Genomic DNA, 23,251 nt, shown 5'->3' with positions numbered 1-23,251 from the left:
TAACCGTGGCAGTTACTAAGGAACAAAGGATCCATCACGAATCAGTAGCATAAGAAGCTGCAGTCTGTGCCATGGGGGTACAACACATATCCGTTGGTGCACAAACACACAGGTTCTGACGGTAGTTTGTGTGTATGCCGTATTGAAAGTCACATGATGTGGTACCTGAATGCATGGCTGTATGTATGCATATATATATATATATACACACACACACAAACACCAGTTAAGTTAGGCTGTTCTTAATCACAGACATATCAATGTGTTTACATATCCATGTATATTATTATATACAAATGTGACTATCACATGAATTCAAGAACACTAACACATAGGGTTCTTAGGACCCTGTTCCTGCACTTGGCTGGTGCAAGTTTGTGCTTGTACACACTGCGGAGAGCATCCTGCCAACCACTCCTGTGTTGGGGGTCGTGGGGGACACAGAAAGTACGCTGCCTTACAGGAGGATAATGCCCAGCCGGAACTGGAAACGGGGCAGCAGCTGCAGTCACCCACAATCCATGCAGCTCCTCGCTTCTCTGCCGACGGTACACACAGCCGGGTCTCGTGTGAGTGTCCGTCAGCAAGTGAAGGCACGGCGGGCAGTACACACCTCACCCATAGTCTCCTCTTACTGGCTCAGCCCCGAGGATTTCTGCTGCCCGATGATTCTTGGGGCTCCGTAGAGAGTGACTGACGCTATGTGGTTGTTCTGCATCACCTGAAATACAAAGAGAGAATAATCAGGAGCAAATGCCCATCAGAGGTCATGTGGGTTAAAGAGGCACTGTAGTGACATATAGTGGAAGGCAGAAAATTATTCAGGATGCCCACCCTTACTGTAATTTTTCTGGTTTCGGCATCACAAATACTTCCTAAATCTATATGTTGCTGTATATTGATATGTAGCCCCGCCCTCCCAGTGATGTTTAGCCTAGGCTGTTTAGCTGTGCAGACTACTCCTCCCAGAACATTATGGGAGGCCAGGTATATTTTTTACTTGTTTCTGAACTGTCAGTATACAAACAGTCCACCGAGATCACCTGACAGTACTAAAGACATATCCCCCACCTGTCCCGTTTTGGGCGTGTCCTGTCCTCTCCTTAGTAAATCCCATTTTATAAACATTATGCTGAACCTGCTGTTCACTTTAAAGAGGAGCTGTTAGGTATAAGGTCTCAGAGAAAATAAACACATATATCAGTAGCTAAAGATTGGCTGTACTTACATTACATATGCATTTCACTGTCCACGTTTGGATTTCACAGAATTTGTATATAGTATATGCAGAGAATGATGCTCCTGACAGCCCATGGCAGGTTCCATGTTTGTGAAGCCAAATGTGTCGTCATGTCCTGCCTGCTTCTGATCACAGAACAGCTCATACAGAATAACACAGTGTGCAGTGAATATTAATGAGCCATGTGGCTAGGAACAATAGCGGACTCCTGCAGAGTAATCTTCCCGGAGATTTATCTGTGCTGTGAGTTTAGAAGCTGCTGAAACTTGATCCCGTCTTCTCCTTAGCAGCCGAGGGGAGGGCCCCAGAATGCTTTGCAGTATGGAATGCGGCTTGCGTCCTGCTTAGGAGCTTAGCTTTGGTGATAAGAACACATTAAATGTAAGAGAGATTTTTATCTTTAGTAATGTCTTTTGGCTTCTGTCTAAACTGTTTAACACAGGAGAATAGAGGTTTAAATTAGCTTCTGCAGCCTGACAGTTACTCTTTAATGCAGAGCTACTCACCAGTAGCTCTAGGGGGTGCACAGCCGAGTCTGCAGCCACTCTCACTGCTTCCTGTGTCCACGACACTCCGTTGTGCAGAGCTTTCAAGCAGCCAATCAGAGGCTGTCTGTCTCTACACTGTATGGACAACGATTGACAGCACTGAGGTTGGCTGTGTGACGCTGCATCTCTCCTGCCAGCCAAAGAGGTCATTGCCCTGCAGTGTGGAGCCCAGGAGGCTGGAGGGAAGCCAGACTAAAAAGTGCTGAGGAGGGCAGCTTGAAAGTGAGCAGAGGGAAGGGTAGGTGCAACCAGCACTCACTATACATTACCACCCACTACTGCACAGCTGTGCAATCACTGTGACTGAGCACTCACTACTTGTCACTGGTTGTACCTACTACCTGTCACCTTCTGCCTGCCTATCACTAACCAACTGCCACTAGATCCTGCTGATCACTATTTAAATCATCACTACTTGGCTGCCACTAAAATCATCAACATCTGCCTGCCACTAAAATCATCATCATCATCATCTGCCTGCCACTGGAATCATCACTATCTGCCTACTGGCACTAGAATCATCACTATATGCCTGCCACTAAAATCATCATCATCATCATCATCTGCCTGCCACTAGAATCATCACCATCTGCCTGCCACTAAAATTATCACTATCTGCCTGCCACTAAAATTATCACTATCTGCCTGCCACTAAAATTATCACTATCTGCCTGCCACTAAAATCACCACTATATGCCTGCCACTAAAATCACCACTATATGCCTGTCACTAGAATCATCACTATATGCCTGCCACTAGAATCATCACTATATGCCTGCCACTAGAATCATCACTATATGCCTGCCACTAAAATCACCACTATATGCCTGCCACTAAAATCACCACTATATGCCTGTCACTAGAATCATCACTATATGCCTGCCACTAGAATCATCACTATATGCCTGCCACTAGAATCATCACTATATGCCTGCCCCTAAAATCACCACTATATGCCTGCCACTAAAATCACCACTATATGCCTGTCACTAAAATCACCACTATATGCCTGCCACAAAAATCACCACTATTTGCCTGTCACTAAAATCACCACTATATGCCTGCCACTAGAATCATCACTACCTGCCACTAAAATCACCACTATCTGCCTGCCACTAAAATCACCACTATATGCCTGTCACTAAAATCACCACTATATGCCTGCCACAAAAATCACCACTATATGCCTGCCACTAAAATCATCACTATATGCCTGCCACTAGAATCATCACTATATGCCTGCCACTAGAATCATCACTATATGCCTGCCACTAGAATCACCACTATATGCCTGCCACTAGAATCACCACTATATGCCTGCCACTAGAATCATCACTATATGCCTGCCACTAGAATCATCACTATATGCCTGCCACTAGAATCATCACTATATGCCTGCCACTAGAATCATCACTATATGCCTGCCACTAAAATCATCATTATATGCCTGCCACTAAAATCACCACTATATGCCTGTCACTAAAATCACCACTATATGCCTGCCACTAGAATCATCACTATATGCCTGCCACTAGAATCACCACTATATGCCTGCCACTAGAATCATCACTATATGCCTGCCACTAAAATCATCACTATATGCCTGCCACTAGAATCATCACTATATGCCTGCCACTAAAATCATCACTATATGCCTGCCACTAGAATCATCACTATATGCCTGCCACTAAAATCATCACTATATGCCTGCCACTAGAATCACCACTATATGCCTGCCACTAAAATCACCACTATCTGCCTGCCACTAGAATCATCACTATATGCCTGCCCCTAGAATCATCACTATATGCCTGCCCCTAGAATCATCACTATATGCCTGCACTTAAAATCATCATTATATGCCTGCCACTAAAATCATCACTATATGCCTGCCACTAAAATCATCACTATATGCCTGCCACTAAGGCCCGGTTCACATTAGCGTTCGCTATCAGGATTTTCCGGATCGGATCCGGAACGCATACTGTACAAACGGAACGTACGTTCCGCATAGCAATGTAATGTCTATGCGGACGTTCACACGCGTCCGTTCAGTACGTACCGGAGCCGGATAGGATCCGGACTCTTTTCCAACATGCGCTATTTTTTGGGTCCGGATCTCCGGCCCACGGAGCCTGACAGCACCATCCGGAACACAGAAACCAATGGGAAACGGAAGGCACAGAACACACTGCCTACAAAAGCCTGACGTTCTACCCCACTTCCTACGCGTATCCAAGCGGCCATTTCGGATGGGGACACATGGGCCAAGCATGTCTGGAGTGGAGCAGCAGTGACAGACGTGCTGGAGCTGTTTTGGCAGAATGTCGGAGGTGGAGGTGAGGCCTACAGCGGAGAAACCTGATTCTACAGGTGCACCTTCTGCTGACCCCAACATTTTTTTATTTAATTTCGCTATTTTTTGCCCACGGATCCGGATGGCAGCCTGATGCATGCCTGATGCAAACGGACCGGATCCTGATCGGATCCTGATCGGAACCGTACGGTTCCGATCAGGATCAGGTCCTGATCCGATCAGGATCCGGTCCGTTTGCAAGGCAAAACGCAAGTGTGAATGGGGCCTAAAATCATCATTATATGCCTGCCACTAAAATCACCACTATATGCCTGCCACTAAAATCACCACTATATGCCTGTCACTAGAATCATCACTATATGCCTGCCACTAAAATCACCACTATATGCCTGCCACTAGAATCATCACTATATGCCTGCCACTAAAATCACCACTATATGCCTGCCACTAGAATCATCACTATATGCCTGCCACTAAAATCATCACTATATGCCTGCCACTAGAATCATCACTATATGCCTGCCACTAAAATCATCACTATATGTCTGCCACTAAAATCATCATTATATGCCTGCCACTAAAATCATCACTATATGCCTGCCACTAAAATCACCACTATATGCCTGCCACTAAAATCACCACTATATGCCTGCCACTAAAATCATCACTATATGCCTGCCACTAGAATCATCACTATATGCCTGCCACTAAAATCATCATTATATGCCTGCCACTAAAATCATCATTATATGCCTGGCACTAAAATCATCACTATATGCCTGCCACTAAAATCACCACTATATGCCTGCCACTAAAATCACCACTATATGCCTGCCACTAGAATCATCACTATATGCATGCCACTAGAATCATCACTATATGCCTGCCACTAAAATCATCATTATATGCCTGCCACTAAAATCATCATTATATGCCTGGCACTAAAATCATCACTATATGCCTGCCACTAAAATCACCACTATATGCCTGCCACTAAAATCACCACTATATGCCTGCCACTAGAATCATCACTATATGCATGCCACTAGAATCATCACTATATGTCTGCCACTAAAAGCATCATTATATGCCTGCCACTAGAATCATCCCTATATGCCTGCCACTACCACTAGAATCATCACTATATGCCTGCCACTAGAATCATCACTATATGCCTGCCACTAGAATTATCACTATATGCCTGCCACTAAAATCACCACTATATGCCTGCCACTAAAATCACCACTATATACCTGCCACTAAAATCACCACTATATACCTGCCACTAGATTCATCACTACATGCCTGCCACTAGAATCATCACTATATGCCTGCCACTAGAATCATCACTATATGCCTGCCACTAAAATCACCACTATCTGTCTGCCACTAGAATCATCACTATATGCATGCCACTAGAATCATCACTATACGCCTGCCACTAGAATCATCACTACCTGCCACTAAAATCACCACTATCTGCCTGCCACTAAAATCACCACTATATGCCGGCCACTAGAATCATCATTATATGCCTGCCACTAAAATCATCACTATATACCTGCCACTAAAATCATCACTATATGCCTGCCACTAAAATCATCACTATATGCCTGCCACTAAAATCATAACTATATGCCTGCCACTAAAATCATCACTATATGCCTGCCACTAAAATCATCATTATATGCCTGCCACTAGAATCATCACTATATGCCTGCCACTAAAATCATCACTATATACCTGCCACTAGAATCATCACTATATGCCTGCCACTAAAATCATCACTATATGCCTGCCACTAAAATCATCACTATATGCCTGCCACTAGAATCATCACTATATGCCTGCCACTAAAATCACCACTATCTGCCTGCCACTAAAATCACCACTATCTGCCTGCCACTAGAATCATCACTATATGCCTGGCACTAAAATCACCACTATATGCCTGCCACTAGAATCATCACTACCTGCCACTAAAATCACCACTATCTGCCTGCCACTAAAATCACCACTATATGCCTGCCACTAAAATCACCACTATATGCATGCCACTAAAATCACCACTATATGCCTGCCACTAGAATCATCACTATATGCCTGCCACTAGAATCATCACTATATGCCTGCCACTAAAATCATCACTATATGCCTGCCACTAAAATCATCACTATCTGCCTGCCACTAAAATCATCACTATGTGCCTGCCACTAAAATCACCACCTGCCTGTCACTAAATTCATCACTATCTGCCTGCTGCTAGAATCTATCACTACCCACCTAGAATCTACCAATGCCTACCACCCAGGGCCGGATTTCTGAAAGGGCCACAAAGGCCAGGGCCTTTAATGGTTCCATGCCAAGAGGGGAGGGCACCTGGACATAAAACACTGGTTGCCAGATCCGAGAGAAGAGGCTGAAAATAGGGAGCAATACATTAAAAGAGAAACTGATGCTCAAGGGAGCTGTTCATGAAAAAGTATAAATCCAGCCTTGCTACGGCCTGAGCATAACTTTCATTATCGATCTCTATCCAGCCACCACTCAACTCTGAATATCAGTACCAGTACCTGCCAACCACTTCAGAATCTACCAACCCCCTACTAAAAATCTACTGATCATTACCTACTTTCTCTAAAAAGTGGTCGATTTATAATTGTTAAGTTGGGCTGATGTAATGTGCCGATATCATGCTGACAAACTTCCTAATTGTCCTTTTTGGGAAGGACAATCCTTTTTGGAGCAGAAATCCAGGACTGATGTACTGATCTCTATGCATTTATCTACTAAAATGTGTCTGTGACTCTAAACTTTAATCTGATCCTCTAAATTGATGTATAGCTTATTTTGTCTTTTACTGATAAATTATTCATGATGTGTGAGTCTAAAGGTGTCCCTCTTTTGTATCTCAGAAAGTTGAAAGGTATGCTAACGATGCCACCACCTGTGATAAGTTTCCACAATCTTATATAAGAGTTTATAAAATGTCTAAGTTTAAAATGTATTTCAATGTTGATAGTAAAAGAGCACACAACCCTCAGAGCTTTAAAATCTACCCTTAGCTTGTTGGAGGACCATGCCCATTCATAAAGTTTTACTTTATGTCTAAATTCTGAGACACACACCGCCATCTAGTGGTTGCTGGAGGGAGAGAGATGGGGAGAGTTTGCTGATCTTCAGCAAACCACTGTGTATAACTTGAAGTCTTTAATACCAGTTGCCTGGTGTTCCGTGATCTTTCTTGTATCAGTAGCATTAGAATCTCCTCATTTCCCCCCCCCCCCCCCCCCTTCTAGGCCACACTGCCCCAGTCCCTGCTCTCTTCAGTCTTTGCTCTTCTTCTTCACTGCCAAATCCTGGGGTGCATGTGTGACGTAGCAGAGGTCAAACACTAGGGGAACTATGGCACGTACCTTACGTGTCCACTAGAGGCCCCTGGCGGTACTTAACAGTAAGGAGCTCCCTGGTGCTGCCTAACCCTAAAACTACACTGTGGACTCCCATCCCCCGGTGCTGCCTAAGCCTAAATTTCCTATGGTGGGCATAAATGTATTATTACCGTTAATTACTATTCCAACCTCCATGTCGTAGCGACTCAGAAGGAGCGGTGTCCAGTGATCACCGGCACCCAAATTACACTGCTGCGGAGCCCAGGCCAGGAGCAGCGTGCATGCTGAAATCATTTGCTTCATATGGTTGTGCCCAGCCTAAACCTCTTCCCCCCCACCATGGCTAAAACAAAGAACCCCCCCCCCTGCTGGCCCCAAATCCACTAGACCCCCCCACCTAACCCTCTTCACAGATATTTTCTGCGCTGCCGGCGCCATTTTTACCTGCTCCACCTGTTACTACCTGCAAACAGCTCCTTTTTTTCCAATACAGGATGGTTGCTATAGATGACTCCGCGGTCTATTTCTTTTAGTACACAGCTTTTCATTTAGTTGATCTACATTAAGTAAATGTCAAAGATGCAGGTATTTTACCTCAAAAATCATCCTTTGTAGGCCAAAACAAAAGGTTGATCCAAAAGGGTTAGTATTATTTGGCGATGAGGATCTGTGAAGTAAAGAAGGAAAGTTATTTGATGTTCCACAAACAATCTGGAAGCAGATGCAGCTGCATGGATGGCGGTGAACACTGCTCGGCACCACTTACTGCTTCTGCCCAGGCTCTCCATTCACACACACACCGCCTTGTTCACATTGTGAATCGTGTGAACCAGCACAGCAAACAATGACTTAATTTTGGAGTGATGGAGTAGTATTGCAGGGGCTGCACCACACCACATGGCGCAGCTATATGTGAACAAGACTTTTCAATACATAAATTAAATACGATCAAGCAGGGAGTTCTGGGACTTGGACGGCAACTGCATATGTCATATCCTATTCCCTGAGCTGTTCAGATTCTGTGGGAGTTTCACACACACTTCAGAGCGCCCACCCTGTGGGAGTGGCCACTAATCTACACACAGCTCCGGGAAATCTGACAGACTTACACCACATCATTTCCCCTCACTTTCATCAACCCTGCATATGAAAATTACATAAACCAATATGAATTAACATACAATCAGTGTAATCAAGCAAAAACATACATTTGCATACACCTTGCATTATTCATAAGTTTGCATACAACTTGCATTATGCATATACTGTATTGAACATATAAATCTAATAATAAGGTGTCCTCAGTGTTTAATTGGTCATATCGTCTGATATGTGTGAGGCTCGGTTTACATTAGCTCACGTTCCGCTCCAATGAGCGGAACGCAGCAGCGGAAGCAATGCTTTCCAGATGGGAAAGTTCACATTGCTATGTTCCGCTCCCTGCGTTCCACTCGTCGGAGCGGATGCTCCCGACCTGCGCTCCGCGAAGCGGAACGCAGCGCAGGAGCGGCGTGCTGCTCAATGTGAACCGAGCCTAATCTCATTACTCACATATATTCACATTTAAGGTAGCCATACACTGGTCGATTTGCCATCAAATCGACCAACAGATAGATCCCTCTCTGATCGAATCTGATCAGAGAGGGATCGTATGGCTGCCTACACTGCAAACAGATTGTAAATAGATTTCAACATGAAATCGATTCACCATCTGTAAAGCTGCCACCCCCCCCCTGCATACATTAGCTGATCACGAGTCCCCCGGTCTCCACTGTCTTCTTCTCCGCGCTCGGCTCCAGCTTCACTGAACTTCCTGCCAGGGGAAGTTTAAACAGTAGAGGGCACTCTACTGTTTAAACTTCCTGCTGGGACAGGAAGTGAAGCCAGCCGGAACCCGGAGCCCAGCGGAGAAGAAGACAGCGGAGACCAGGGGACTCGCGCCGGCGGAGCAGGTAATGTATTGCCGCTAGCGTCGGTCGTTGGGCATTCGAACGCCGCTATCGACACACTCCTGACCCGCCGGCGATTGAGCAAAGTCTTCCGCACGGACGGCTCGGCGGGAATGATTGATTTTGGATGGAAAATGATTGTTCTGTCAGCGTTTGCGCAACGATTTCACAGCAGATTCGATCACAGTGATCGAATCTGCTGTATATCGGTGGGAAAATTGTTAGGTGTATGGGCCCCTTAAGGCTTACCGTAGTTCTGGGCATGCACAATGGGCACTAATTTGCTAGTATTAATAACAATAGCCCTATTCTAATAGAATGTGTCTTTATCTAGGTGGTGCAACTTCTACACTACAGCGCCACCCCCATTTCCTCCTCCTCTGATGGATTACTATGAAAATAAGACAAAAGAGAGAGGATTCCCCGCCCCCAGATAAGCATCATTTTGAGTCTACCAGAGTGTGCAATGCATCACAGGAGTAGGTTGATAGCAAAGTTTAAATGTTCACTCCGTGTCTGCGTGGGTTTCCTCCCACATCCCAAAAACATACAGATAAGTTAATTATCTTATCCCTAAATTGGCCCTAGACTACGATACACATACTTCACGATACATACAAAGACATATGACTATGGTAGGGATTAGATTGTAAGCCCCTCTGAAGAACAGTTAGTGACAAGACAATATACTCTGTACAGCGCTGCTGAAGAGGTCATTGGTATAAATATTAAATAATAACAATTTATTATTATTATTAATAATAATAATAATAATCATCATAATAATAATAAATGGGGAAAACATATATGCTTCCATATAAGTCGACCAGTGTATAAACCAAGATACCCACTTTTTCCTCAGAAACTAGGAAAAAGTGATTGACTCCTGTATAAGCCCCCTCCCCAATATATCCCCCTCCACAGTAGACAGATCTTCCCCCAGTACAAGTCAGTCCCTTCCCCATAGCCAGATGTGCCCCAGGATCATACCGCTGTGTCTTAAGAAGCCACTAGATGGCGCCATAGATATGAGACAGCGATTGCCACACATGAATAATTCCCGATCATTGCACCGCTGACACGTTGCTTGCACGCTCCGCTCCACAAGCCAGGGGACACAGGTAGTCTTAAGCAAAACAATATGCACACCATGTTGAAGAGGATGGAGGGCACGGACACAGCAGGGCACAAGCTGATAAGAGCAGGATCACTAGTGCACGATCCTTAAGCTCCTCTGCCAGTAACAAAACCTGCACCACCATCCGTTTTTCTCCACTGACTTGCATATAAGCCGAGGGGGTAACTTTTTCGCACATTTATGCTGAGAAATTACGCTTATACGCGAGTATATACTGTAATAAATATTTGGGCTGTCATGTGAATGGTTGCACAATGAGGACTGAAAAAGATAAGTCTTTATATTTTTACCGGGAGAGCTGATTTAAAGTTATAAAAGTGTCCCTATTGCTGTGAAGGTTGCTTTTACCTGTGAAGAACGACTGGCTTCTCCATCGGATGCCCTAGGTGCTCCTGAATACTGTCCCACTGGAAAACACAGAGTGAGATACGTTTATAGTAAACAAATGATTGGGCTAAAAGAAAAAAAAATGATTAAAACAACAACTGTGGAGAATGTCACAGGGGCCCGGCGCTGGGTGTAAGGGACAGAGAGAGCCCCAGTAATAGCATCCACAGCCTTCCCTCTTTTTAGGTAGCTAAAAAAAAAAACTCTTCACATTAATTTAAGTAAAGTAATATTCAAATTAGGCTAATCATGCATAACAACAACCTAACTGGAACCTCTTTCTAAAATATCAGAAATATGGCTACTGTGGCCTCCAACCCACACTGTAAACACAGAGATGTCACTTCCTGTTTACCAAAAGAAGATAGGAAAGGTCTGTCAGCCACGATGGCGCTTTTGGTAGTAAGGGCAGGCCTTCAAATGTCACAGCCATAGACTGTTCACCACTAGAAGCCACGCCTCATGACTACTTCCTATATTTTTTTGGTAGACCGGAGATGACATCACTAATGTTTATAACAGCCAGTATGGACTTAAGGTAGACTAGACTAGGCCACAGTTGTCAGATCTCTGTATTTGGTTATCTTAGGCCATACCTGTGGGGGGAGGAGGTGGGAAGGAGGAACAAATGACTGTACTCATGTGCAAAGGAACAGTTGTGCTTGAAAGAAAACACAAAGAGAGAGATATGGAAGCTGCCATTGTTTCTCACTTTTAGAGAAAACTACCAGTACTTTCCTGACGGTTGTTCTGATTAGTGTTGCCGTTGGATTATTACCTGAAGTCTGTTTTGCTGTACCCTAGTTTTATTTTTTACCTATTTCTCTGCACAATGAACACCCCTGCTAATTAACTGTATACATAACTAATATGCAGTGCGCACCGACCCTCCTGACCCGAAAGTAGCCTTGGGGGGACATTAGGCCTTAACGGAGGGGGATGGAGAAGAATGGGAGGTGCGGTGGGCATGAGAAGAGCCTCCTACACATGCCTGCTACCCTTGTTTTTGAATTTTGAAAAGGACTAAGGTATCCTTTATGTTTTTTCTTGAGGTAGGATACAAAGCTGCATCAGAACCATACAAAACACACACACACACACACACACGCACGCACGCACGCATGCACGCACACACACTTCTGGTGTATACAGCAACTTGAAACTAGATGCAATTCAGTTTAAAGTTTGTGCATGTAAGATAAGAGATGTACAGTTCTGATGCAGTTTTGTACCATACCTGAAGAAGAAGCTTAACATTTTGAAACTTACAGATAGTCTTTAAAGGTATCACCTAAACAACGTTTGTGGTTATGTCATCAGATTTTCTACATAACTAACACTAGGCCACACACAAAAAACAAATGAAGAGAACATTATGAAAAATTGTCAGTTCCAGGAAGAGTGACATATGTCAGCACACTTTATCTCACCTTGCTGTATGTGGTGCAGATTTCTGTCTGTGTTTCTGGGCTGTCTGTGCAAACAATCAAAGAAGATAGTTTTTTTACTTCACACATTATCTGCAGACAGATAAAAACCAGAAAAAGCAAGCAATGCCACAGACCATGCAGCAGTAAAGGGGAACCTCACCTTCCTTCACTGTTAGTGGAATACGAAAATCACAGCGATGATAACTGGGGAGGGAAAAAAAAAACACATCAGCTATATGTAATATGATATGAAATTTTACATTGCCCTTGAATTATAATTGCAGCTAGTGGCCTCTAACAGAGTTATTGTAATGTACACATTCTGTACTGTTTTCCATATGCGCTTCAATCTGTGCCATGTTTGCTAGTATTGACCTCTCCATTGGCGATACTGTACTTATTATTGCTGTTTAACCACTTGCCGACCGCCCCCAGCCGATGGGCGGCGGCAAAGACCGGTCCCAAACGACCGCAATACGCCCATCGGCGGGGGCGGCTGCGGGAGTGGCTATGCGGCGATCGCGTCATTCGTGACGCGATCAGCCGCCGGGGACTGGCTCCGCCCCCCGTTCGCCGTAACCCGCCGGCCGTTCGGAAGCGCCGGCGGGTTACTGGCATCCGGATCGCCGCTGCAACAGTGTATAATAGGCTTTGTAATGTATACAAAGCCTATTATACTGGCTGCCTCCTGCCCTGGTGGTCCCAGTGTCCGAGGGACCACCAGGGCAGGCTGCAGCCACCCTAGTCTGCACCCAAGCACACTGATTTCCCCCCCCCTGCCCCCTGATCGCCCACAGCACCCCTCAGACCCCCCCCTGCCCACCCCCTAGACCACTGTTTGCACCCAGTCACCCTCCTAATCACCCATCAATCACTCCCTGTCACTATCTGTCAACGCTATTTTTTTTTTAAGTCCCTAATCTGCCCCCTACTCCCTCCTGATCACCCCCCCACCCCTCAGATTCTCCCCAGACCCCCCCCAGACCCCCCCCCCCCCGTGTACTGTATGCATCTATCCCCCCTGATCACCTGTCAATCACCTGTCAATCACCTGTCAATCACCTGTCAATCACCCGTCAATCACCCCCTGTCACTGCCACCCATCAATCAGCCCCTGATCTGCCCCTTGCGGGCAATCTGATCACCCCCCCACACCAATAGATCGCCCGCAGATCCGACATCAGATCACCTCCCAAATCCATTGTTTACATCTATTCTCTCCTCTAAACACCCACTAATTACCCATCAATCACCCCCTATCACCACCTGTCACTGTTACCCATCAGATTAGACCCTAATCTGCCCCTTGCGGGCACCCAATCACCTGCCCACACGCTCAATTGCCCTCAGACCCCCCCCTTATCAATTCGCCCGTGCAATATTTACATCTGTTCTCCCCTGTAATAACCCACTGATTACCTGTCAATCACCCATCAATCACCCCCTGTCACTGCCACCCATCAATCACCCCCTGTCACTGCCACCCATCAATCAGCCCCTAACCTGCCCCTTGCGGGCAATCTGATCACCCACCCACACCAATAGATCGCCCGCAGATCCGACATCAGATCACCTCCCAAATCCATTGTTTACATCTATTCTCTCCTCTAAACACCCACTAATTACCCATCAATCACCCCCTATCACCACCTGTCACTGTTACCCATCAGATTAGACCCTAATCTGCCCCTTGCGGGCACCCAATCACCTGCCCACACGCTCAGATTGCCCTCAGACCCCCCCCTTATCAATTCGCCCGTGCAATATTTACATCTGTTCTCCCCTGTAATAACCCACTGATTACCTGTCAATCACCCATCAATCACCCCCTGTCACTGCCACCCATCAATCACCCCCTGTCACTGCCACCCATCAATCAGCCCCTAACCTGCCCCTTGCGGGCAATCTGATCACCCACCCACACCAATAGATCGCCCGCAGATCCGACATCAGATCACCTCCCAAATCAATTGTTTACATCTATTCTCTCCTCTAAACACCCACTAATTACCCATCAATCACCCCCTATCACCACCTGTCACTGTTACCCATCAGATTAGACCCTAATCTGCCCCTTGCGGGCACCCAATCACCCGCCCACACCTCAGAACGCCCTCAGACCCCAGCCCTGATCACCTCGCCAGTGCATTGCTTGCATCTATTTCCCCCCTCTAATCACACCTTGAGACACCCATCAATCACCTCCTGTCACCCCCTAGCACACCTACCCATCAGATCAGGCCCTAATTTGCCCCGTGTGGGCTCCTGATCACTCGGCCAAACCCTCAGATCCCCCTCAGACCCCCTTCCGATCACCTCCCCAGTGCATTGATTGCATCTATTTTCCCCTCTAACCGCCCCCTGAGACACCCATCAATCACCTCCTGTCACCCCCCTAGCACTCCTATCCATCAGATCAGGCCCAATACATCCTGTCATCTAAGAGGCCACCCTGCTTATGACCGATTCCACAAAATTTGCCCCCTCATAGACCACCTGTCATCAAAATTTGCAGATGCTTATACCCCTGAACAGTCATTTTGAGAAATTTGGTTTCCAGACTACTCACAGTTTTGGGCCCGTAAAATGCCAGGGCAGTATAGGAACCCCACAAGTGACCCCATTTTAGAAAGAAGACACCCCAAGGTATTCTGTTAGGTGTATGATGAGTTCATAGAATATTTTATTTTTTGTCAAAAGTTAGCGGAAATTGGATTGTTATTGTTTTTTTCACAAAGTGTCATTTTTCACTAACTTGTGAGAAAAAATAAAATCTTCTATGAACTCACCATACCCCTAACGGAATACCTTGGGGTGTCTTCTTTCTAAAATGGGGTCACTTGTGGGGTTCCTATACTGCCCTGGCATTTTAGGGGCCCTAAACCGTGAGGAGTAGTCTAGAAAACAAATGCCTCAAAATGACCTGTGAATAGGACGTTGGGCCCCTTAGCGCACCTAGGCTGCAAAAAAGTGTCACACATGTGGTATCGCCATACTCAGGAGAAGTAGTATAATGTGTTTTGTGGTGTATTTTTACACATACCCATGCTGGGTGGGAGAAATCTCTCTGTAAATGGACAATTGTGTGTAAAAAAAATCAAAAATGTGTCATTTACAGAGATATTTCTCCCACCCAGCATGGTTATATGTAAAAATACACCACAAAACACATTATACTACTTCTTCTGAGTACGGCGATACCACATGTGTGACACTTTTTTGCAGCCTAACTGTGCTAAGGGGCCCAAAGTCCAATGAGTACCTTTAGGATTTCACAGGTCATTTTGAGACATTTGGGTTCAAGACTACTCCTCACGGTTTAGGGCCCCTAAAATGCCAGGGCAGTATAGGAACCCCACAAGTGACCCCATTTTAGAAAGAAGACACCCCAAGGTATTCTTTTAGGTGTATGATGAGTTCATAGAAGATTTTATTTTTTGTCACAAGTTAGCGGAAATTGATATGTATTGTTTTTTTTTTCACAAAGTGTCATTTTCCGCTAACTTGTGACAAAAAAAAAATCTTCTATGAACTCACCATACTCCTAACAGAATACCTTGGGGTGTCTTCTTTCTAAAATGGGGTCACTTGTGGGGTTCCTATACTGCCCTGGCATTTTAGGGGCCCTAAACCGTGAGGAGTAGTCTAGAATCCAAATGCCTCAAAATGACCTGTGAATAGGACGTTAGGCCCCTTAGCGCACCTAGGTTGCAAAAAAGTGTCACACATGTGGTATCGCCGTACTCAGAAGAAGTAGTATAATGTGTTTTGGGGTGTATTTTTATACATACCCATGCTGGGTGGGAGAAATCTCTCTGTAAATGGACAATTGTGTGTAAAAAAAATCAAATAATTGTCATTTACAGAGATATTTCTCCCACCCAGCATGGGTATGTGTAAAAATACACCCCAAAACACATTATACTACTTCTCCTGAGTACGGCGGTACCACATGTGTGGCACTTTTTTGCACCCTAAGTGCGCTAAGGGGCCCAAAGTCCAATGAGTACCTTTAGGATTTCACAGGTCATTTTGCCACATTTGGTTTCAAGACTACTCCTCACGGTTTAGGGCCCCTAAAATGCCAGGGCAGTATAGGAACCCCACAAATGACTCCATTTTAGAAAGAAGACACCCCAAGGTATTCCGTTAGGAGAATGGCGAGTTCATAGAAGATTTTATTTTTTGTCACAAGTTAGCGGAAAATGACACTTTGTGAAAAAAAACAATTACAATCAATTTCCGCTAACTTGTGACAAAAAAAAAAAATCTTCTATGAACTCACCATACATCTAACGGAATACCTTGGGGTGTCTTCTTTCTAAAATGGGGTAATTTGTGGGGTTCCTATACTGTCCTGGCATTTTAGGGGCCCTAAACCGTGAGGAGTAGTCTTGAAACGAAATGTCTCAAAATGACCTGTGAAATCCTAAAGGTACTCATTGGACTTTGGGCCCCTTAGCGCAGTTAGGGTGCAAAAAAGTGCCACACATGTGGTATCGCCGTACTCAGGAGAAGTAGTATAATGTGTTTTGGGGTGTATTTTTCCACATACCCATGCTGAGTGGGAGAAATATCTCTATAAATAGACAATTGTGTGTAAAAAAAATAAAAAAATTGTCATTTACGGAGATATTTCTCCCACCCAGCATGTGTATGTGTAAAAATACACCCCAAAACACATTATACTACTTTTCCTGAGTACGGCAATACCACATGTGTGGCACTTTTTTGCGGCCTAACTGCGCTAAGGGGCCCAAAGTCCAATGAGCATCTTTAGGCTTTACAGGGGTGCTTACAATTAGGCACCCCCCAAATGCCAGGACAGTAAACACACCCCACAAATGACCCCATTCTGGAAAGTAGACACTTCAAGGTATTCAGAGAGGAGCATAGTGAGTCCGTGGCAGATTTCATTTTTTTTTGTCGCAAGTTAGAAGAAATGGAAACTTTTTTTTTTTTTTTTTTTTTGTCACAAACTGTCATTTTCCGCTAACTTGTGACAAAAAATAAAATCTTCTATGAACTCACCATGCCTCTCACTGAATACTTTGGGATGTCTTCTTTCCAAAATGGGGTCATTTGGGGGGTATTTGTACTATCCTGGAATTTTAGCCCCTCATGAAACATGACAGGTGCGCAGAAAAGTCAGAGATGCTTGAAAATGGGAAAATTCACTTTTGGCACCATAGTTTGTAAACGCTATAACTTTTACCCAATCCAATAAATATACACTGAATGTTTTTTTTTTTATCAAAGACATGTAGCAGAATAACTTTCGCGCTCAAATGTATAGGAAATTTTACTTTATTTGAAAAATGTCAGCACAGAAAGTTAAAAAAGTCATTTTTTTGACAAAATTCATGTCTTTTTTGATGAATATAATAAAAAGTAAAACTCGCAGCAGCAATCAAATAGCATCAAAAGAAAGCTGTATTAGTGACAAGAAAAGGAGGTAAAATTCATTTAGGTGGTAGGTTGTATGACCGAGCAATAAACCGTGAAAGCTGCAGTGGTCTGAATGGAGAAAAAGGCTCTGGTCCTTAAGGGGCGAAAAGACTGTGGTCCCGAAGTGGTTAAATAAACTTTTGTTGAAAAAAAACAATGTGATATGAAAGAGGCGTCAGTACCGTATAGTGTTCCCGAGCTGAAGCTCAGGTTCAAAAGTAAATGCTTATCTAAGAGGGAAGACTCTGAATTCTATAGAGGCTTCCACGCCATCCTCTGGTCCCCTGTTGCCAAGCGTGGACCCCAAAAAAATGACAGACAAGGGATTGTCTGTGATCACATCGGGGCCACAGACCCTTCAGGCACGAGCGCTGCCATACCGAGTCTGTGCGAGCGTGGCCACACCTGCACAGTAAGCTTGAGCTGCTTGTGCACGCATGGTTCCATGCTACTGCACAGGCACAGTATGGCCGTGCTCCTGTCAGAAGAGCAGCGTGGCCCAAATATGTAGGAGGATCCTGGGCAGCGACAGGGGACCAGAGGACATCGTGGGACAACTCTGGAGGATCCAGAGGCTTCCATCTCCTTAGGTAAGCATTTGCTTTTTGATTTTTTTGTGGCTCTTCACGCCTCTCTTTAAAAGAATACTTAAGTCAAAAAAATAATAATTGATTTTTACTCACCTGGGGCATTTCTCAGCCCCCTGAAGCTGTATGGTGCCCTTGCAGCCTCACTCCGATCCTCCTGTCCCCGCCGGCGGCTACCTCCGGGTTCGGCGACAGCTGCTGACAGGCTGGGGACGCGAGTGATTCTCCGCGTTCCCATCCTCTATATTACCCTCTATGCTGCTATAGCGTATAACATATACGCTATAGCAGCATAGAGGGTGATATAGCGGCTGGGAACGCGGAGAATCACTCGCGTCCCCAGCCTGTCAGCAGCTGTCGCCGAACCCGGAGGTAGCCGCCGGCGGGGACAGGAGGATCAGAGTTAGGCTGCAAGGGCACCATACAGCTTCAGGGGGCTGAGAAATGCCCCAGGTGAGTAAAAATCTGTTTTTTGTTTTTTTTTTACTTAAAGTGAACCGAGCATCATTTTTAACACCCAGGGCAGCTCTATAGCAAATTAAAAATGCATTCTAAAAATGTGGTTTATTTTTTAAAAAAACTTTAATTTTACCTCATTTTTTTACATCTAAGAGTTAAATTAGCCACTTTGTCCGTCCGCAAAGGACCTGCGGTCCCTGAGCAGGAGATGGTGAAAACAGATAAGAAATCACCTCATTAGACTTAATTGACCACAAACAAACCCCCATTGTACTTCAAACAGAAAACATCAGTTACAGTTGAAGAATGTCACACCTAGCCTGGATAACAGCACTTGTAAAACAGCAGGGGTTGAGCTTCTGAACAATGGCAGCCCTTGCAGCTATTTGAAGCCAAGAGCTGCTTGGATCCCTTTAAAGTGATCTAAGCAGCTCCTGGCTTCAAATAGCTGAAACCATGTTTCAGGAGTTCAAAAACTCCCGCTGCTTTTACAATGTCTTATCCAGGCTAGGTGTGAAATTCTTCAAGTGCGTCTTAAGCTGGCCATACACTGGCCCGATTTACCGCCGTTTCGACAGCAGATTCGATCACTGGGATCGAATCTGCTGCCAATCGTTCGCGCTACACGCCGAATTTCGATTAATTTCGTCCGATCCCGTCGATCGCGCCGTGCGGAAAATTACCGTCGATCGCCCGCAGGTAGAGAGCGCATCGCTAGCGGCGTTCGAGTGACCGACGACCGACGCAATAGAGCCCGCATACATTACCTGCTCTGCCGGCGCGACTGCCCCCGCTCGTCTCCGCTCTGGTCTCCGGCATGCCTTCACTTATTCCTGCCCGGCAGGAAGTTTAAACAGTAGAGGGCGCTCTACTGTTTAAACTTCCTGCCGGGCAGGAAGAAGTGAAGCATGCTGGAGCCGGAGACCAGAGAGCGGAGAAGAAGAGCGGAGAGAGACCCGGGAGTCGCGCCGGCGGAGCAGGTAATGTATGCGGCGGGGGGGGGGGGGGGGGAGCGGCGGCAGCAGCACCACCACCACAACAGATTGTGATCGGTTTCAGGCTGAAATCGGTTCACAATCTGTTTGCAGTAAAGGCAGCCATACGATCTCTCTCTGATCAGATTCGATCAGATAGGGATCTGTCTGTTGGTCGAATCTGATGGCAAATCGACCAGTGTATGGCCACCTTTATGTTTTCTGTTTGAAGTACAATGGGGAAGGCTCAGGGTTTGTTTGTGGTCAATTAAGTCTAATGAGCTGATTTCTTATCAGCCTTCCATTATCTGTTGATCTCCATCCACAGGTCCTTTCAGGGATGCAAGAAGTGTGTATTTTAACCCTTAAATGTAAAAAGATGAGGTAAAACAAAAGTTTTTTTTTAATAATAAAACCACATTTTTAGAATGCATTTTTAATTTGCTATAGAGCTGCACTGGGTGTTAAAAATGATGCTCGGTTCACTTTAAGTATTCCTTTAAAAAACATGTGACACCCATACTAACCTAGAAATAAAAAGCACATATATAAGTAGATAAATACTAATTCTACTTACATAACAGATGTATTGCACTGTCCACGTTATGATTCCTGTGAATTTTATAAAGGAAAAGCAGAGAATGCTATTCTAGACAGTTTCCAAATTGGTTATCTTTGAATGAAGCTAATCCTAACATCATTTCCTCCCTCACTCTTTCTTCTCCTCTTGCTAATTGTGTATTCGTTACCCGGCCTCCTCTCAGAATCTTCGGATACTCCCACTGAGGTCTATACTAGGAAGTGCACTGTCTAAAGTCATTAGAAGGATGGGGAAATAAAAGGAAGAGGAGGATTATAACCCCCCACCCCCCCAGCATGCAACTGTTTTGCCAGCTGATGGCAATGGCTAGTAACCCTCCTAGCGGTAACCCCGACCTACACTCGGGGTAGCCGCTGCAGAGGATTTCTCTGCCCCGGGAGGGATTTTTGGGATAAAATTTGTTGTAAAGCTTGTAGCTAGTACTTCGCTAGCTACCATTGCCTCCCAAGTCCCTCATCTCTGCTCCGATCCCCGCCGTTATACGTACCCCCCCCCCCCAGGGATCCCGCGATGGCGCAGCCTCTCCAATCAGCTCCAGGCTTCGCTATGGGGAGGATCGGGACGTCGATGACGTCAGACATCATGTCCGACCGTCACCATAGTGATGACTGAAGCTCATTTAGGATGCTGCGGCTCTCGCGGGATAGCGGCTAGGTAACGTATAGCGGCGGCGATCGGGGTGGATCAGAAGGGTGCGGGGGACTCGGGGCACAATGATGGCTATAAAGAACATACAGAGGAACCAACTGGAATATAAGTAATCAGATTCCGCAGAGCAGAAGTCATGCAAGTCTGTGGTGACGCGTATAGGTTTAAAAATTTGCACCGCAGTGTTGCGTCGCACATAAGCGGAATCATACTTTTTTTTTTAAATACACTTTCATGCAATTCATCTTTTCGGCCACAGGAAGTGAATGCTAGACAGCCTCCCTTCTTGCTGCCAGATGGGGATTTCCGCATACTAACATGGAAATCCACGAAGGCTGATAAAAATCAATTGAAATGATGATTGGTCTGACGTGTTGCAGGCAGATTCGATCAAAATGATAAAATCTGACGGGAATCGAACTGAAAAATTGATAAAGGTGTGGCTACATTAAGAGACATGACTATGTATTTATAAAAAAGCTCTGCTGTGGATACAAGTGCTGTGTAAACAAAAAAAGAAACACAGTCACTGAGATGCTAATAATGCTGACTTGCATGTAAATTAGTGCAAATTGTATGCAGCTTGGAAACTGCCCAATCAAATTCAGCAGGAAGTGCATTAGATTGGCCCAATGCCAAACGGCATACATTTTGCATTCAATTTGAATGCAAGCTGGAATTATTTGCATTATATGGATCATCTCTAATATGTAGTTTTTATCATCTGGCCGTACATAAGCGTGGACAATAATAACCATTCTGATGCCCTGGGCAGGTAAACACAAACTCCTCAACCTTTATCACCGTGGCAACAGTGTTCTGTTTACTCTGTTGGGAGTACAGCTGTCAAAGCTCTCACCTTGTGACACAGGTAATTAACAGGGCAGGAGACTTTTGTCCCTCATTTTTTCAAGTCACACAGATACTCACATATTAAAGTTGTAATGTCCGGGGTAATTTGTGTGCAAAACAAACTTCTTGGCTCTGTGTGTGTTTGCATCGAAAAGAACATCCTGAAAACAAGGCACACAGAGTTAGATCATACTGAACATTTTTTGTCTGTCAACCCTTCAGGGCAATATTTTCTCACTCTGCATAAAAATGATGGGGTAAGGCGTTATCCATCTCCTTCCTATGCTGAGAGAGGATAACTCTTTATATCCAGCACTGCAGCTGTAGTTCCTCCTGCTTAGTGCATAAATACATATTTATCTCTTCCCCCACCTTCCCCAGTGAGCTTATAAATGCCATATGGTCCACTCAGTGCCCTGACCTGACTACAGAAGAAAGCATTTCTCACTGCTCATTTAACCCTTTTATATGGGCACTGGGGAGGGGAACAGGAAATTTGGGACCCCGCTAGCTGCAGAAGTTTGGGCGCTGCCAAAGGCACCTATACAAATATTAGGACTGAGAGGAAATTAGGGTGCCCATGCCACCCCAAAAAAATCAGGGCTGTTGAGTCGGAGTTGGAGTAATTTTGGGTAGCTGGAGTCGGTGGTTTCATAAACTGAGGAGTTGGATGATTTCTGTACCAAATCCACAGCCCTGGTAAGTTTTAGACTAAGGAGTCGGAGTCGAGGAATCGGAGTGGGAGCCATTTTGGGTACTTGGAGTTGGTGGTTTCATAAACGGAGGAGCCCTGCAAAAAATATTGGGCACGGGGGCCAGCCGCAATGTAAATAGGGCTGTAAATAGTGGTCGCTTGCAGGCCCCCAAATTTCCCCTTAATACCTATATTTAAGATTATTCACAGGGGTGGGGGAGTGCTCAAGGTTGGCCATGGGGGGAGGTTAGTCAAGGCTAGCTGTAGGGGGGTGGCAAAGTTTGGGCATCGGTAGAGGCAGGGTTCAGTGGGAGAATAGAGTTATGTTTAGCTTTACTAAAATATCAGTATTTCTTACTAATATTTTACCATCATCGTTTGCACTCAGTGTAGAATATTGGTAAATTTACTGATCCTCTACTATCTGCTTTTCTGAAAGCCCAAATTTCCAGGTGCCCTTTTTTGATGTAGGTTTGAGAAGGGTGTGGGAAGGGTTAAATACTTCAGATAAAACTCTGCTATGCTGTATTGATGCAGTGATGACCATAAAAGTAAAGGGCTGGATCACATGGGTGCAACCACATATT

At 45.1% G+C, this 23,251-nt stretch overlaps 1 protein-coding gene across 1 annotated transcript in view; it reads right to left on the bottom strand.

Moving 5' to 3' along the window:
• Positions 1-261: 261 nt before the first annotated feature.
• The window catches only part of PHAF1 (phagosome assembly factor 1), an 89,317-nt gene continuing 66,327 nt past the window's right edge, over positions 262-23,251 (bottom strand). Inside the window, exons 12-17 of the mRNA XM_068261479.1 lie at positions 22,049-22,131; positions 12,562-12,605; positions 12,402-12,445; positions 10,933-10,991; positions 8,092-8,164; positions 262-721 (exon numbers count right to left, since the gene is read on the bottom strand). Of these exons, the coding sequence (XP_068117580.1) occupies positions 632-721; positions 8,092-8,164; positions 10,933-10,991; positions 12,402-12,445; positions 12,562-12,605; positions 22,049-22,131 (393 nt within the window). The 3' untranslated portion in view covers positions 262-631. The remainder of the gene's footprint in view (positions 722-8,091; positions 8,165-10,932; positions 10,992-12,401; positions 12,446-12,561; positions 12,606-22,048; positions 22,132-23,251) is intronic.

Source organism: Hyperolius riggenbachi, chromosome 11 (assembly GCF_040937935.1).
Source record: "Hyperolius riggenbachi isolate aHypRig1 chromosome 11, aHypRig1.pri, whole genome shotgun sequence".
NCBI classification, from domain to species: Eukaryota; Metazoa; Chordata; class Amphibia; order Anura; family Hyperoliidae; genus Hyperolius; species Hyperolius riggenbachi.
This window is presented reverse-complemented; position numbering and strand designations above follow the sequence as displayed.